The sequence below is a fragment of the Stegastes partitus genome, unplaced genomic scaffold (genome assembly GCF_000690725.1).
Source record: "Stegastes partitus isolate 25-593 unplaced genomic scaffold, Stegastes_partitus-1.0.2 Scaffold1303, whole genome shotgun sequence".
Lineage (NCBI taxonomy): Eukaryota > Metazoa > Chordata > Actinopteri > Pomacentridae > Stegastes > Stegastes partitus.
The window spans coordinates 53,621-72,155 of record NW_007579034.1 but is presented as its reverse complement, the minus strand read 5'-3'; the positions used below and the strand labels follow the sequence as shown (position 1 = coordinate 72,155).

Here is an 18,535-nt window from a genome sequence, read left to right as displayed (position 1 = left end):
CATTTTGGTGACCCTCATTTTGGTTGGGTCATTGTTGTAGGAACCACTTCTTCTATGAGATTTATATCAATCTGACGCTCAGTCACTGGACAAAGATGTACAGAGGCTGAAAAGGTGCATACATCTCAAAAATGTAGATATTTTTGAATGGAGGTAGTTTTATGTAAAACTGAAAACTAACCATTTAGATTCACTATCTTTAAAAAAAAACTAAAACAAAAAAAACCCACAGTAGGAGCTCAATGCAACAAAAAGCAGTACATCTGTCATTTCTGAGAATCATATCTCCTTTTTTTGTTTTCTGTAGTTTGTATGTCTGACTTTATTTCTGACGACAGGCTCAGTCCAGCTGGACATGGAGAACACAAAGCTGGTGACGAGATGCTTTATCATTCTTCAGAAAGAACTTCTTCACATGCTCTCTGCTGGTGCTTGTGTTGCTCTTCTCTCCTCTTTAAACAACCTCAGTGGTGTTCTGTTGGATTCAAGTTTTAGTTGCGCTTTTCCCTTTTCACTGTTTGGTTGTGTCAGTGTGCTTTGACTCGTTGTCCTGCTAAAATATTCCTCTTCTGCCGAGCTTCTGCAGAGTCATCTAGTCGGCCAATATTTTGGTATATTCACAGATATTCATGGTGCCATCTATTAATGTCATCTCCCCAACCTTTTGATTTTTTGAATGGAGTTTGGACTTTTCCATTACAACAGCAGCTACAGGAGCCAGCAGGGAAGTGGTGCAGGATAAGTGCTTGTTGTTGACAGTCGGGGAGCAGACAGTCCAGCTCAGATTCAGAGACTCTGACCCCCAAACATCCATCATAATAACATCACTGAAGCGCAGCATCTGCAGAGTGTCAGGCAGGCTGCATGTGAAAGCAGACTACTCACATCATGAGGATTCTCATCAGCAACTTAATGACATCATAGCTCTGCTGCTCCGAGTAGGCTGCCCCTCTGTAGGATGTTTCAGTTAACGTATTTATTTTGTAAATGTATTCGTATAATCCAAACAGTCTCAGAAAAAAAATGCGCGTGTTATCAGCTAAACAGTTAAAATTAAATTATTAAATTAAAATATTGAAAAACTCGTTTTCAGCGACCGCGCTACGTCACTTCCGGGCAGTAGGGAGAGAAAATGACAGCTGGTTTGTTTTCATCAACAAGGAGAATCCAAAGTACACATTGAAGGTATGTAGAACCGACGCCTTCTGCTTTATCGGTCTCTGACACGGTGTTTCAGCGTGTTGCCATCATCCAGTGGTAATTTAAAGTGTATTTCCATCGCTGCCATCTGTAATCCATGTCGGGCTCCATCGAGCTGCTGCTGCTGCTGGGGGTCAGACTCTCTGAGTCTGGACTGTCTGCCGGGAACTGACGGTCAACAGCAGGCATTCATTCAGCACTTCAATGATGTCTCCGTTAGCTCCTGTTATAAAGGAAAATGATGCTGTTATTGTCTGTGTAGTGTTAGCAAAGGTATGTGATGATAAAGCCAAACTCCATTCAAAAATCTGCCAATTTTGAAACGAATGTGTCGTTTCGGCCTATTTATAGCATAACAACACTAATATAACACATTTATCCAATCATTGGGAGTTACACATCAGATCGGCGTGAATCTCATAGTAGAAGTAGCTCCTATAACAATAATTCAACTTTAATTTCTGGTATGCCTCTCGTTGTCAGGAGCATTGTTCACCATATTGATGTTGATGGTAAGGCACGTATAAAAGTTAAAATTCTGGCTGAATATTTAATGCTTTGTCAAGTAGACTTGTGCCGAATTTACATGAACTTCGTCCTCAATCGCGCACATGACCTATTTCACAAACTGTGATGTGTACATTCACGGACGAGCAACGAATAAGAAAAGTGGGAGATTTTTCAAGGGCGTTTGGTAGAGTATGCGCTTCACAAAATAAACGAGCCTAACTCCATTACAAAATCAGTTACTTTATACGAGCTTGTGCCTTATGGGAAAACGTATAATGTTACAGCACAACTTAAGATCTATAAGGAATCACCAAGCGTTACATATCAGATCGGCATACATGCAATAGAGGAAGTAGCACTTATTGCAGTAAAATATCACATTTTATAATCATTTTCACCGACTTCCTTCTATAAAAACAGTCATTCCGTCCTATTCATTACTGCTTTGTCTATAAGGTGCTTGACGAATTAAAGTTAAGTTCGTGCTTGTTTCTTGGTCATATATATTTTTTAAATTGTTAAACGTTTATGTTTACCAAAAATGGAAAAATATAAAATTCTCAGAGTTCTCAGTTGATTTTGGTATAGAAGGCTTCACACTCAACAAAACAAGCCAGAACCTCTTGAGCTTTTTTTCTTCATTATTCAAGTAAACATTACTCAGAGTATATTTAGATCATCTGTATTGATATGTCACTGATAGATAATTATATCTTGTCTGGTTGGAAATTGTACTTGTTCTCCAAAGGAATTCCAGCTGTTTTCGTCTCCTTCTAAGAAATCCAAATGTGCTTCCATGTTTTTTCCCCCCTATGTTTAAATTGGCAAGTGAGTCACAATGCATAAAGTGATCTTTGACCTTGTTTGTTCTCCAGTGTCATGTGGTGAACGCCCTCCATGTCCCTTTTCGGGCCTGTCTAGAGCAAATCCTGCCGGCTGACCAAAGAGGGACCAGCACTTTTTCTGCAGACGCCTGTCAGCCCAACGAGCCACTCTGGAGTAAGACCACACTGATAGCGCTATAGGACCAGTGTTACATCTTCTAAATGGTTTAGTCTTGCATAAAAGTCATAGTATTTCATTTCAGCGCCACCAAAATATGATGAACAAATATGCCTAGCAGTGGATACAAAATGAATCAGGCTTCTCCTGATTTCTCTGACAGGCCACCAGTACAGAAACAGAAGAAGACAGTGAGCAGTGATAGCGGTCAAATCAAAGGAAACGTCTCTTCAGGTAAGGCTATTTCAGCTGCATCCCTTAAACAGTTGAGAAGCAGGTCTGACCGCTCGGTGTGGACTCTGGGTCAGACACATATGTCTGATGTGTGTCTCACGTCTGTGAAAATCACTATGGCGTCACAGCAAATGGCCTGATTTATTAGCTGGAGAGTAACAAATTGCTTTGATACATTACCACAATTTACCGCAGCCCATTTTTGTCAAATAAGATATCGTAACCGGATCCTTTTATTTTTTATTTCAGCAAAACCACTACATAATTTATGCTTCCCTGCAGCAGATTCCACTGCGAGGCTCTGCCCACCATGCACTTTAAAGCAGATGCTCGTCATTTTAATTATAGAAATTTAAGTGATGAGTTAGTTTAAAAGGGGCTTCTTTGCTTTGTGGTTTATTTTTGAAATTTCATCAGAAATATTAGCTTCATTGTTTCTCCTCTCTGGGCAAATAAAGAGATTTTTTAAATGGGACAGCGTCTCTGTGTTGTGCTGATGAAGAGCTGAGCACACCTTTTTGTGTCCTTCCCTCATCCTGTTATCGTTTTTGGACATTTTTAAAAAGAAATGCACACATTTACTGCACCGGACAGCCCTCGTTGATGTAGATGTGCAGTGATTATATTTTGCTCGGAGCATATGTTTCCGCATGTTCATCAACTATAATGAAAGTAAAGCAGTACATAAATTACTGAAATAATGAGATCACTGTCATGTTTTGTCAATTAGCAGCGCATTAGTGCTGGGTGTCAGAACACCTGGGCTTTGAAATAGGTGTTTGCTGTGGGAAGCCTCTGGGCTGCCGTACGCTGCTGGTCGGGGAATCCTGAAATGTTAGGGAACAGGTGTGTGTTGGACAGAAGGAAAGAAAGTCATTGAGCTGTAGGATGTCTGACACAAACAAGCAAATCATTAGACATCAACGACGTTACAGAGCAGTAGTAACGCTCACTGTAAGATGGTTCTGGGTTTGATCCTGGAGTCTTTCTGTGTACAGATTTTATGTTCTTACTTTGCCTGCGTGGGTTTTCTACAGTCTGGAAACATGCATTGGTACAATAGTTGACGCTAATGTGGCTGTAGGTGTGCATGTGTGTCTGTCTCTTTGCGTTAGCCATGTGACCTCTCCAGGGTGCATCCCGCCTCTCGTTCAGCGTCAGCTGGGATGGGCTCCAGCCCCTCCCGTGACCCAGATCAGTGGGTATAGCTGAGGTAATTGGTTCATCAAAAATCTCTTAAAATATACCATCTGTTAACATAAATAGAGCTGAAACAATTAGTAGACAGAACATTTATCAAAACAGTTTTGATAGTTGATTAACTGTCTGATTAAAGGTCAGTTGTCAAACCAGAAATGCCAACTCTTCTTCTGTTGAGACTTCTTATATGTGGGGATCTGCAGCTTTTCTCAGGCGATGTTTTGAAGTTTTGTGTGTTGGAGAAGATGAAAAAGTCACATCGTGAAATATAAACCTTGAGATACATTACTTTCTACTTTCTCTTCTGTCTGTGTATATTTCTGTCAAAAACACACAACAAAAAATGACCTGGTGTGGCACAGTACTGCTCTGTTTTTAACTTTAAAGTGAGTGCAGTCGAGATAAACCTTTTAGCTGCAGTGAACATGGTTAGGTTATATCATGTGGAAACAAAGCATCAAGTGTTGGGGCTCTGTAGAATATAGTACTTTTGTATGAATCACTCTCTTTCTAAAGAAAACCAAGTACCATAAAGTGGAGTAACTCTGAGGTCCAAATTTTCAGTCCAGTCCCTCTGAAAGACATCCAGGGACGACTCACCACCCAGGGTTTGGCTCCATAATTGGGTGAGCAGTTACTTAATAATTCCAGGATGACTTGGTTGCACCAGAGAGGGCAAAAAAATAGCACAAATGGAGAAGGTCAACCGTATCCTGCTCATTTTCTGGTGACAGCAGCTTTCATCCACCTCCTAAGCATCAGCGATGTAACCCAGTCTGGATCAGAACTGCAACAACAACAAGCTGATTAATAGATAAAAGTAGTTATTTTGATAATTCATTGTTTATGTAGAGATGTTCTGGATCCAGCTCCACCACCGGAGGATGTGCAGTGTTTCTCTTTGATCTCTGTAAAGTGAATACTAATAGCAAAACATCCCAGGATGTTACTTTGGACATTTTTCATTTTTTTAAATAAATTGAATGATTTACTGATTATTCAAGAAAATAATTTGTACGCCACTGCTAATTAAAAATGAGTGCAGCACTCGTCTTGGGCCATTTTTGTATTCTGCTGTCATATTTGGCACAGCTCTGTAAAATGTATAAGCTCAGTAGTGCACAGTTAGAGGATGTAACAGTAACAGTGAAACCCTGCTCATGCTGACAGCTAATCTCTGTGGGTGTTTCTTTTCCACACTACCGGCCAGCTGAAGGGGAGGCTGCTCGGCTGGAAGGAGCCATGGAGCCACCAGAGGACAAGGAGGGCCGTACGTTTGTGGAGGTGATCAGTGAAAAGTACAGTCCGGAGAACTTCCCGTACCGCAGAGGGCCCGGTATGGGGGTGGTGGTGGTGCCCACCCAAGGGCCCCAAGGTTCCCCGATGAAAGGTGAGCTGGAGAGGAGTTGTGACTGGCTTTGTTAACTATCATGTAAATATGGACAAAAGCTCCTGCAAAGTAGGCCAAGGCTTGTTACAGTTTGACTGTTTCATATGTGTAGAGAGGGCCGTTAAAGTTTTACTGGCAATACAGTGGTGTAGTTATTACTTGAAAATAAAGCATGACTCCCCTGTGACTGGCCTTGTGATATCAGTAAACCTACAGGCCTAACAATAAAAATGTCATAAACTATAAATTGTGTCTAGTCTGTCTCACTGGATGTAGGCTGTGGTTATAAGCCTACCGCTGGACACTTTTGTCAGCCAGCTTCCTCTTCTCCTTCTGCTATCTGTATGTTAGTGTACACTATCACTGGGAAAGTTTCACGTTTTACTGAGGATTTGGATCATGCATTCAGGCAGAGCTGCTATTTTTTTTCCTGTTGATTAACCATTTTAATCACAGCATGCAAATATTTGGCCAAAACAATTCCACCTCCCGCAGTTTTTGAGGGAACGCTGAAGCTGCAGCCTTTGCTTAGCTCCGCCCACAACGACCGTGATTGGTTTAAAGAAATACAAACGAGCAAGAGCGTTTTGTTTCCCCTTTTGGAGAATGAGATTTCTGTTCTACAGCATGTCGGACACACATACATATTGCTATGAAATGTGGGTGATCTTACATGCAAAGTCTGAAAAAGAGACACTGTAGTGACCCAAAGCTGCTGACAAAGACATCAATCCTGTTTAATGTCAACTTTAGTAGCAGTTTATTCTGAGAACTGACTTATCATGTCGTAGAGGAACGTCTGGTTTTCATCACCTGCATGTTCATTTACTTCCCGTTTCTGTTGGATTAATTCTTCTTTCTGTTCTCTACGTCCTCTCAGACCGTCTGAACCTGCCCAGTGTGCTGGTGTTGAATTGCTGTGGGATCAGCAGGGCAGGAGACCAGGCGGAGATTTCTGCCTTCTGTTCTCATGTCATGGAGCTGGACCTCTCCCACAACAAGCTGCAGGACTGGCATGAGGTGCTGTCTCTGGACTCATTACAGCAGCGTATTTGCTCGTTTTTTGTTTTTATTGACAGCTAATTCCAATGAAAAGATCAAAACCAACAATAAATTTGTTTGTGCCATCAAGTGCCACTGATGTTGTAACAGTGAACCACAGCCGTGCACTGGGTGACATGTTCCACGAACGCACCCTGTACGGTCAGACTCCGTCCCACAGATACTGTCCTCTGCTGGGAACTAGAATAACAACGGTATTAATCCACAGCTTAAAATAGTTCCCAACCAAATCACATTTCCTACTGTTGAGTAATATTTGATAACAAGTACAGCTGTTATGTCCAGCTGTTATGAGAAATGATTGAGCATTAAAAAAAAAAACCACTGGACAAAATTATTTGGCCTTTTCATGCAATTTGCTGACAGTAAGTAAAACAGACTGCTTTATCAAATTAACACGCCAAACAAAGAATGAAAAACTTGTGCAGGCCATCTGTTGTCAGATTCTGATGACCAGCAAACATCTGTGTCCACAAAATAAAATCACTTGTCTAGTTTTCAGTCGATATCCACAGTTGCAAAAAAAAAGAGCTGCAAAAACAACAACTAAAAAACATCATTGTCTCGTTTCAGATCAGTAAAATCGTGTCCAATATCCCCAATCTGGAGTTTCTCAACCTGAGCTCCAACCCCCTGGCGGGCATGACCCTGGAGCCGCGGTGTGCTGAAGCCTTTTCTCGGGTCCGACGTCTCGTCCTCAACAACACTCAAGTGTCTTGGGACACCGTGCTGCTGCTCACTAGAGAGATACCTGAGTAAGAACAACTGCTATGCAAAACCCAGCCTATTTCTCAGTAACACAGACACATGATTGAATACTTCTGATCATAAAGGATCACAAACGTACACAAAAACAAACATTTATAATTACACACAACGCAAAAACTTTTCTCACTGACCTCATTGGTGTCCAGCCACATTTCAGTGTTTTAGTTTTGTTGTTGTTGAAAGATGTCTCCATATGTCAGGGCAACAGCTTCATTAGAAATGCTTCCTTGTTTGTTTGCACTTTATTGGTACTGATAAAAAGTCGTTCCTTTTCCTCCTTTAGCCCACCCAGAACACTTTGAACCAAAGCATAGATAACCGTCTTTACTGAAGAGGGTAAATGTGGGTGTTGCAGCAGCACAAAGACAGAAAACGACCCATTAATTAATAAATAAATAAGTCAAATGTAGTAAGTAAAACACAAGGATAGAAAAACAGATAAAAGAATTACATGGCAAACAATAGACACGCATTGCTACACCTTAAAATGAACTGTATCATTGTGTAAGGATGGTAAACTCTAGTTTCACAAAGCTTTTACAGGTGGAGCTAATGAAGTGAATGTATAATGTATTGTAATATATGATAAGCATAACTGTGTATTCATGTAGTGACAATATAGTAGATAATGTCATATAGCACCACATTTATAGTTCAGTAATACGCGTAGTATAATAACCTAGAATGATGACTGTAGTGAGGAGGACACACTGACAGTGCATTTTAAGTGGAGGACGACGGGGTCTCTAAGCAGTTAATGACCTGCTCTCTATTAAAAAATGTCCCAACGTTATTCTCAGAGGGACCCAGTCGGTCTCTTTATGTTCTACACAGCAGTAAGTTTGTCTTCACCCCGCTCTCTGCTGCGTCTCTGCAGGCTGGAGGAGTTGTTCCTGTGCCTTAATGAGTACAGTAGTGTGCGTGCCTCCAGCGTGGCCTGCCCCACCCTTCGCCTGCTTCACATCACCGACAACAGCCTCCAGGACTGGGCCGAAGTCCGCAAGTTTGGCTCCATGTTCCCCAGCCTGGACACTCTGATTATGGCCAACAACAACTTGGCTTCCATTCAGGACAACAAGGATATCCTGCAAAGGCTCTTCCCCAACTTACGCAGCATCAACCTGCACAACTCAGGTCAGTGGAGCTCAGGGCTGACTTGTTGTGTGTGTGTTGGTTTTAGATGTGTTAAACTATTTAAATTGGGCGTTTAAGTGCCCCGTGATGGTTCCTGGTTTTCAGCATGCTGTTCCAGCATCTGTCCCAAATTATAGTATCCGCATGATAACAGCTGATAAAATTAGCACAAGCAAACATGTCACTGTGTCCTAAAAGCTTTGTGTTATTTGTAGAGTATTACAACAGATTCCTCTCTTCGTCAGCTTTTATCTCAGGAATGGTTTCTATTTGGGGGAGTATCAGTGGTGGGTCTATTTTTAGAGTTCTTTTGAGACTACAGGGGATAAAAAACAATATCCAAAGCAGTCCTCAAACTGACTTCAGAGCTTCCATTTGTCACACCCCTCCATCTGAGGCGCCAAAAAACATCTTGCATCATCTTACCAGCCGTATTGTCTCAGATTCATCCTTCAACTCCTATTTTTCTTATAAAAAAAAAAGAAAAGAATACTTTCCTGCAGACTGACACAATTTCACAGTGCACTTTCTATTGTATCTAGAAGTTGTTTTTAGAAGTGGCAGTGTCTTGAAGCAAGAGGTAATTAGGCAGCAAAGGGTGGAACCTAGAATTAAACTTTCAAACCACTTGTTTTGTGTTGTCAACAGAACCAATTTTTTTCTGTAAAAAAAAAAAAGAAAGAAAGAAAGAAAAAAAGGTGGTTATTTTCCTTGAACAGCAGGTTCTTCTTCTTGTCGCTGCAGGTTTCGCTGCAAAATGAAGCGCATACTACATTCATTTGGGCACTACTTTCAGCAGTGGATTCATACACCTTTGGTGTTCCACTAAGTATTTCCTGCAGCAGTGCCGTGTGTGTGTGGGATTGAGTGTGTGTTCATGGTAATGTGGTGCATTGTAGCTAATTGATGTGTGTTTAATAGATTTTGGACAACAGTGGAGATCTATGGCACAGAGGAACATGATGACTACTCATAAGATGTGTTGAAAATAAAACAAATATAGAAAAATATCCCCAGACTTTTTTTTTAGGCAAAAGCTTACTTTCCCTTGCTCCTGCTCAGACATTGCCAGAAAGGACAGTTTCTGATGTTAAGTCCTGTCTGGGGCAAAGTTAATTATTTAGGATATCTTTCTGTTCCTTGGTCAGTGGGAGTCTCTGAATATGTCTCTGTTGGGTAACCAGCTGAGTTAACTTAAGGCCACTTGGGTTAGCAAAGAGTTCTGGTTAGTGGCATTCATGATGGCTGCGGGCCATCAACTTATTAAGTGTTTTTATTAAAACAGCCTAAGTATGCTGCCTTTTTGTTCATCCGGTTTGTGGTAAATCTAGCAGCAACAACTGTAAGTCCAGCAAACACATATGCTACATGACAACTGTACAGCCTTCAAATCTACATCGATCAGCACAACGTTAAAACTGCCTGCTTCATATTGGGTATGCCACCTTTGTGCTGCCAAAACATGGACATAGTGTGTCTGGGGGTGTTCTGTGGCGTCTGGCACTGAGACATTGGCAGTGGATCCTGTAGGCTGCAGGGTGGTGGTGTCCATGGATCAGGCTTGTTTCAGCACATCCTGCAGATTCTCACATTGGGATTTGGTGACTTTGGAGGTCAGGTCAACACCTTGGGCTGTTTGTTGTGTCCCTGAGCAGAGCAGATTTTACAGTGTGGTAGGACATATTGTCCTGCAGGAGGGAGCTGCTGGTGTTGTGGAGTGCCATGGGGAGGTGTGCTTGGTCTGCAAAAGTGCTTATGTGGGTGGTATCTATCAAAATGACATCCACATAAATGCCATGAGCCAAGGTTTCCAAGCAGAACGTTGTATTGTCACAAACATTATACACATCAGCCGTCAGTGATTTTAATGTAGAAACAAATTAGTTTTACAATTGACTTACTTCACATTGCATCTAAATATACTTAGTTTTCCCAGTTTTCCAAAACAGTCTGGAAAATCAAAACATATTCAGCCTTACAGGTGCATTAAGTTGTCATTTTTAGCCGTGTTGTTTGTGTAGTTCTGGGGTTGGCAGTGTTTGGTCACCTGACAGAGTGAAATATCTTAACAGCTACACACACATTCACGCACCAGTGGCAACAGAGCTGCCATGCAAGCTGCCTGCCTGCCATCATTAGCATCTTTAGGTTCAGTGTCTTTCCCAAGGGCACTTTGACATGTGGAGGCGTGGGATTGAACTGCCAACCCTGCGATTAGTGAACAACCTGAACCCAAGTTACAGCGAGCAGGTCTATAGACTCTTAGTCTTGGTAACTTTTCACAGTAATGCTGAGTTAGATTTACTCAACATACAGTAATGTACATTAGTGTTGTGGTCAAGACCACGTAAATGAGACAAAGTCATGACCAAGACCAGACTGTACCAGTACTGAGACTTATAGTGGCTGAGACTGAGGCAGTTCAGCACCAAAGAAGGGTTTTAAGTCCAATCACAATAATGATGTTAAAAAATAGGTCAGACACAGCCAGCTTACTCACAGCCCTGAAGTTATGGTCTTTACTGATCGTGAAATAAAATTATGTGTCTCCTTTGTCTGAGACAAGACTGAGTAAAAATGTCAAGTATGAGTGCTTCAAAAAAAAAGGTCTCAAGATCAAGACCGATCTTGAGTTCTACAACACTGATATAGAGTAAAGCATTAACATGCACCATGGAGAGAGCTACCAACAAAAATAACACCCTTCGCCTTCTTCCAATACTTGTTCACTGTCTGTGTATCTTTGTCCTCAATGAGTACTCCACTAATTTAGCATCATGTGCTTAAAGCAGTCTGTAAAGAAAGAATGAATTCAATGCAAAAGAGCTAGAGATCTTTTTTTTTTTTTATTCAGTTTGTTGCATCTTCCTTTTTAAAACCTGGTGCCTGCATTACCCACAACACAACTCAAAAGCTCAGATGTAGATTCAGGTGTCTTATGCAAGTGGCTATGTAGCCTCAAGCTGCTAGCCGTAACTAGACTACAGTGGTTCACTTCTTTCTAACTCCACAGTTCAACTCATTTGATGCTGATTCCAAAAGTATCACTTGAGGACATTTATGAGACTTCACAGCTCCCTCAAAAGGGGGATTTGAACAGGAAAAAAGATCAGCATTCAGTGTTTTCTACACATACATTAATGGTCCCCAACACCTCGAAACAGAATACAATGTGTAAAAATGATTTCCATTAACAGTTCAAAACACAACTTGTCTGTGTGTTGCCAGGTCTCAACCAATGGGAAGATATTGAAAAACTGAATTTCTTCCCCAAATTGGAAGAAGTGCGACTGCAGGGCATTCCTTTACTGCAGACCTACACCAACGCAGAGCGACGCAGCCTCATGATAGCACAGTAAGGCCCATCACTGCCATTAGTGAGCAACATGGAGAGCACTGAGGAGAGCTTGAAACTGAATTAGACATGGATCTAAGTGTGTCTTCTAAAGTGTAGAAGTCAGTAATGTGATATATATTCTGATTCATACACTGTCACATATATATCTGCCACTTAACTGCTTAATGTATGTACGCTCCCCCTCAGGCTTCCTTCGATATCAATGCTAAACGGCAGCGTTGTGACTGACAGTGAGAGAGAAGACGCAGAGAGGTTCTTTATCCGTTACTACTTGGACTACCCTGAGGAGGAGCTGCCTTTTAGGTACACTGCACTCCCTCTTCGTACTCTACTTACAATGGTGTGAGTGTTGGTGTCATGTGGAAGTGTGCCTGCTGTAAAAACACACAACCTGCTGTTATCCTCCTCAGATACCATTCCCTGGTAACCAAGTATGGGAAGCTGGAGCCACTCGCCGATATCGACCTCCGACCTCGTTGCCGTGCTCAGGTGGAAGTTCACTGTGAGGAGAAAGTAGAACAGGTCAGTTCAGGCGTTCAAACAAGACACTGTTCAGAAAAGTTCCCAAATACAGAATAACATGTGGAAAGCCTTCAAGTGTTATAACTTTATTTTCTGTTGTTTCCTCTCCAGTCATACTTGACCTTGCAGTTAATTTCACTTTCCTACTTTTAAAAATAGTTACAGTTAGTACAAGAATCACCTGCCATAGATTTTACAGTTAAAGCAGTGTTCCGATGGTATGTTTGTTGGTATCAGCACCTCTAAATTACTCATGGTTGCACCAACAGATAAAGCTGTCCTGCTGTACCTTCATATATGTACTTTTGAAGGCTGTAAATAATTCTAGCAGTTTTTTTTTTAGTTATGTTCTGCACTGCCAGTTGCAATAGTACTCCAACCTCCAGGAAACCCTTCATTGTGAAAGATAGTTCAATAAAACATGCTGTGGAAATCCCCATGCTGTTACTATTTCATAACAGCAATCAATGATTAATATGAAAGCAAGGCATTGCTGTTTGGTGGCACATTTATTGGATTCAAGTTTAGTTAACACACCAATGGGTTTGATCAGTGCTGTGCTTCCAAACAAAAGTTGAAAAAATACATTCTACTACAGATCCCAGATTTTCCAAAGACACCAACTATGTCACGCCGAATGTTTGTTCAGAATTTGTATAAAGGATATGCATGACATTAGGAATATTTCTTGAATTTCTTTCATTCCTGATGGAGAAAGTGGGTGATCATGTGTACAAATATAAATCCGTCATGAGACAAGCAAAAGGTGGAGCTCAATAAAACACTTGTCTTTTAGTATTGTTCTCAGTGCAAACACCAAATGGATTTAACGAAAAGTGGCAACAAACCGATATGTCAGACAGGAAGATTTTTACCAACTTAAAGAATATGAAGTGTACGTTAAAGGATTAGCTGGCTTATAGTGACAGTCGATCAGCCCCTTAAAGGTGCTCCAATCACTAGAAAAAGGAATTGAACTGGACAACATGCTTGGAAAAACAAAGAGTAAAAGGAGAAGAGGGAGGCAAAGAATCAGATGGACAGAAGGCGTGACCAAAGAAACAGTCCCTAACAGAGCTATGTGAAGTTACAAGACAGAAAAGGCTGGACAAAGTATGTCCACCATGGGGTCACCATGAGTCGGAAACGACTGGACGACACCTAACAAGTAGGAAAAATACATCACTTGAATAAATGTCCATGTGTAAACTGTAGTACTGAGTAAACATACAGTATGTAGGAGCGGCTGATTTGAACAACACAGCAGAAAACAACACCGCTTTATGGCAATTATGGCTGAAAAAAATGTGCTATTTATTGTTATTATTATTATCATTACTGTCATTATTATTGGATTTCTGGAAATCATCTCATCCCAATCTTGATCATCAGAAGGTTCCAATGGCCACTTTGAGAAACACTGGTTTAAACAATTGGTTTTACAACTAAAGCTATGCACATTTAGATCAGTGTGTGACTGTTTGTCTTTGTGTCAGCTGAACATCCGTTTGGACCAGACGGTAGCTGAACTGAAGAAGCAGCTGACAACGGTGGTCCAGCTGTCTACAAACAGCATGAGGCTCTACTACATCGACAAGGGCAGCGCCTTCGGCCCGGAGGAGATGAAGTACAACACCCGGGCCCTCCACTCCTACAGCATCCAAGACGGTGATGAAATACTGGTGGTGCCCAAGACCAAGTGAACAGCGAGTATCCAGCTGGCTGATGAGAGTGAATTGATTAACTGGATTATTTGTTGATTGGTTTACTGACATTGCAGAATAATTGGAAAAACACATACGGAACAGCAGCAGCAGCACCCCACTTTTTGGAATGGAGAGAGAGGAAAACAGTAAAAGATGAAAGAGATGTGAGCACCATCATGGAGACTGGAAAGTGGGCTGCTGGGAAACTCTGGCTGGAAATGCAGCCTGGAGAGAATTTTGTCTTTGTTTATTTCAGCTTTATTTGAGGGAAACCACTGAAGTTAGTGGGCAAATCTGTCACACTGGAGAACAGGCTGAGAGAGCAACTCGCAGTCAGCTAGCAGCTTTAGCGGAGGGGAGGGCGCTGCTGTACCAGCAAAGCTTCGCTGCAGCTCTATCTCTTAGCACACGGCATGTACCATAGCACCTGCATAGGCAAGTAAACAACATCACTCGCTTGCCCACGTCTCGCAAAAGCTACCCTGATTAGTAGTGAGGCAGTGCTGCCGAGTGGAGAGGGACTGCTGCTCTCATCTGCACTTTTACCTTAGGCACAATATCAGGAAGAGCCGTGGTTGTTAGAGGAGCACTCTTGCCTAAAACACTGTTAAATGCAGAGTTGGTGATGAAACTTGCATTTTTTTTTTCTTTTTGTGGGTCCATTTTGTTGTTCGGTGGTGTTAATCCCATATTTCTGTGGCTACTTGCCAAACTTAGAGGATGTTGCATCACATTCATATAGAACGAAGGATTCTTTCGGAGCCATAATGAGAGTAAAAAAATCAGTGTGAAACATAAAGAATAAGCATAATTGAAATCCTCTCCAGACATGTTAAAGCTTTCAGTGACCACTCGTGTGATATAGGTTTTCCACAAAAAAAATCTTGAAATGACACGTGCTCCTTCTCTCTTATTGAAAAATCCAAAATGTATGAATATGCAAGTATTATTCATTTTCATCTGAACATAAGATGTCAACTTTCCACATCCCACTTGCACAAGTGGACCATGACTGGCTTCCACACCAGTCATAAATCATCGCTCGTACACACACGTTAAACTGAGACTCACGGTGAGCACAGAAATGCTTCCTCCTCAGCAGATGAATGTGAAAATGCTTCTCTACTGTCAAATTCTGTGCAGTGAAGCATCCAGGTGAAGTCATTTTGAGTGGAGGGAGACTTTAAATGCAAAGAAAATGACATGAAGCAGGTTAAAGGGAAAATTGGTTGTAGAAAAAGCAAAATGATGCCACTTCATGACAAAATGGCTACAGCAGCGACATGCTCACACACTGATGATCCCTAACAGATTAAAGACTCTTTATGGGTCCGTGTTTCCGTTCTCAGCAGCTATCAGTATTTCTTATCACATGTATACGCCCACACATGTTAACACAAAGCAGCTGTCCTGTCGTGTTATGTGCCGCCACCTACAGGCTTCATTGTGTCTTTGATTGTAAAAGCGAAGTGCTCTGCCACTGCAGGTGCCTCACGAGATGAGATTCTTTGTGAGGAGAGCAGTGACGCCAACACACACAGCAGGGTACCTAGAAGACAATCTCATAGTGAACATTTTGCATAAGAGTGACGACATTCGTGATTATATTTGGACCGTCTTATTTCAGTTTAGACACTCTGGGGTGAACTTTTTCATAAAAATATGGTAGCAGCGTGGTTTTAGCAGTTCCCCTGTTTTTGAGCACATGGCGTGGTAATAATTCTCATATTATTATCATGCATTTAAGAACATTCCTTTTTAGCTTTTTTTTCTCACAGAAGTCATCATTGCATAATGTCTTCAATTACGTCTTTTATGGACCTTTAAATGCTTAATCAGTGTACTTTCTTTACAGCTTCTTTACTCTTGTTGAAGCATATAATCAGTAATCATCCCTGAACAGATGCTGATCTCAGTTAAGTGCATTTATATGATCTGCACACTAAAACTATTCCCTCATGTCGTCTGCCACATGTTACTATATTATACATTTCCGTCCATCCTGCACAGAGATAGTTTCACCAAAGATAGCTCATTATGTTGGTATTATTATTATAATGTGGAATATATGCCGCAAGTATTGATTTTGATATACAGCATCCATCTTGTATAAGAGGAGCATTGATGTTAGATGTCTGGTGCTATTGATTTTTCATATAGCAAGCGACTCAGAGGAGTAGGAGATTCCTGACACAGTGTTACTGCTATGGAAACAGTCCAGTCACACAATTAAGTATTACCATCTAGTGGCTGTTTGGAAACAAATGTGTGTTTGGGCTGTAGCTCCAGGTCATCCGCTGTCAAAAGTAAACTCAGCTCATCGTTCATGAGCCTCTTTTTACCCTCCAAAAGTATCAGTATCTCAAGTATGTAAATACCACAGCTTTTCCCTCTTAGCTATATTTTACCAGTGTTGATTTTATAACACTACTGCTATACTTGAATAAGACTACATATGAAGGTATATACAGCAGGTTAAATGAAAACAGTTACAGTACTGAAGCCCTTACTACCCATTTTATCACAGTAGTGCTGAATAAATGTTAGTGTAGCATGAACCACAGCCATAGAAACCAGCACACAAAGAGGCAGCAGTGCAGTGCTGGCACCAACATCCCAGTCTGGACTGAAGTACTGAGCTGAAGTGTCTGTGCTAATCGATGTGAGACTTGTTAGGAGTGAGAACATGTAGTATGTAATTGTTTGCAGAGTGAGTGATTTAATGGTATGCATGTTATTTATCATGTGTTTTCGAAGAAAGTGGTCACTATGCCTGCTTAGATTTATGGGACGATGCACTTGATGGAACTTTTTGAAATGTTTTACTTTAAGTGCGAGGAAATATTTGAAGTCTTGATGTAACTTTATTGTTGAATTAATTGATTTTATTTATTTATTTTTTTTAATTTCGATGTTATTTATTGTGAATCCTGCTTACTTTTCAAACTGCTATAATCTGAAAATACTGGCTAAACCATTTTACAGCCCTTAAAGCCCCTGAAAATGTAATCACAGATTTTAAGTATTTCTCTGTAACATCAACAAAGATTCACAACTAATAAATTAAAAAAAAGTTGAAGTCAGGAAAAGAACATTCTTATTTTTTATTTATTAAGGATGTGACAGTCAAAAACTGACAAATCTGCTTTTGGGGAATGTGTGGGAGTCCTTCTTAACAAATGTGATTGACAGTGGACTGGCAACATAAACAAACAAACCCAACACGCTTTTTGATTTCAATTCTGATTGGTCCAAATCTGCTTTTTCCAACTCAGGCCCACCCACTAGCGAGAAGACACAAAACAGAAATAGTTCTAATTTTGGCAGAAAACGTGTTCATGTGGGACGCACTCTTTATAGTCAGAAGCTGATTGTCAAAACAGCTTTTCAGGGCCTTTAAGGGAAAAGTCTACGTTAACCTCCTTGAACCTTTGTTGATCGTTTGTTTTTGCATTACTCTGAATGACTGGACTGTTAACACTAAACATCAGGTTGTGGTATCAGTCCCGCAGAATCCTACTGTGAGAGTTTGTAGAATCGCCTTTTATTCACCATCCAACAGTTTCCCAGGGAGACATACATAACACACACAATAAATCCACCAGCAGTAGCCTCAATAGACCAGAATGCAGTACAGCCACAAGACCGGATGGTTTGAGTAAGAAGTGACTCTCGTTTTGTGTTCATTTCTGAACTCTTGCTGCCCTTTTTATCATTCTGTTTTCTGCATACTCATACATAACCCAGAGATGAATATTACATGTAAAGGAATACTTGGAAAATGTACTCATCTGAATTCTGCTGAGAATTAGGTGAAACGATTGGTACCGTAGGTGTCTGTATGCTAAACATAAAGCTTTACCCAGAGGAGAGTTAGGTTACCTTTACGTAGAGACTGGAAACATCTGGACCTGCTGTGTCTAGAAGTTAAAAAGATGCCTGATAGCACCTCTAAATTTAAAGAAATCATTTGTTATACTTTGTTTGAGTAATCTGCACAAATAATAAAGCATAAATATAAGAAGTTGCGGTTTACTGTTCAACAACAACCCCTCAGTTGCCTCTCTGAATTAGACTGGTACACAACTCGCTGTACAACTACAACTTCACACTGTTGTGTACTGTATATTTTGCTACTTCTGGATGGAGCCATGCTAGCTATTTGCCATTGGTTTTTTTGTGCTAAGCTAACCAGCTGCTTCTGTTAGCGTCACCTTAAACATACAAACATAAGAGTCGTATCCATATTCTCACCCAACTGTGCAGGAAAGTTAATACATGTAGATCCAAAATCTTAGGCCATGAGATCAAGGGAGTTCTTGGAGGGTGTCAATATGTAAAACCCCTGATGGAACACCTCCTGAGGAGGAACTGAGGGTGGATTTTTCCTTTAAATTCAATCACATATAACCCACTCACTCCATTGATTCTTCTAAACATTTGATTTGT

At 40.9% G+C, this 18,535-nt stretch overlaps 1 protein-coding gene across 1 annotated transcript; it reads left to right on the top strand.

Annotated features, from left to right (window-relative positions):
- Positions 1-1,105: 1,105 nt before the first annotated feature.
- On the top strand, positions 1,106-18,107 carry tbcela (tubulin folding cofactor E-like a). Its single transcript, XM_008298301.1, has 11 exons — positions 1,106-1,185; positions 2,586-2,709; positions 2,876-2,946; positions 5,357-5,536; positions 6,417-6,556; positions 7,172-7,353; positions 8,244-8,500; positions 11,729-11,855; positions 12,045-12,161; positions 12,269-12,380; positions 13,877-18,107. Exons 4-11 carry the CDS (start codon positions 5,389-5,391, stop codon positions 14,081-14,083), a joined length of 1,290 nt encoding a protein of 429 aa, XP_008296523.1. The 5' UTR covers positions 1,106-1,185; positions 2,586-2,709; positions 2,876-2,946; positions 5,357-5,388; the 3' UTR covers positions 14,084-18,107.
- The last annotated feature ends 428 nt before the right edge of the window (positions 18,108-18,535 follow it).

What these genes read in the sequence shown, in the direction of transcription:
- tbcela (XM_008298301.1), top strand. Translation starts at nt 5,389, where the DNA reads ATGGAGCCACCAGAGGACAAGGAGGGCCGTACGTTTGTGGAGGTGATC. An exon ending in AGCTGCAGGACTGGCATGAG is followed by an intron (nt 6,557 to 7,171) that starts GTGCTGTCTCTG and finishes GTCTCGTTTCAG; the next exon opens with ATCAGTAAAATCGTGTCCAA. An exon ending in CTCACTAGAGAGATACCTGA is followed by an intron (nt 7,354 to 8,243) that starts GTAAGAACAACT and finishes GCGTCTCTGCAG; the next exon opens with GCTGGAGGAGTTGTTCCTGT.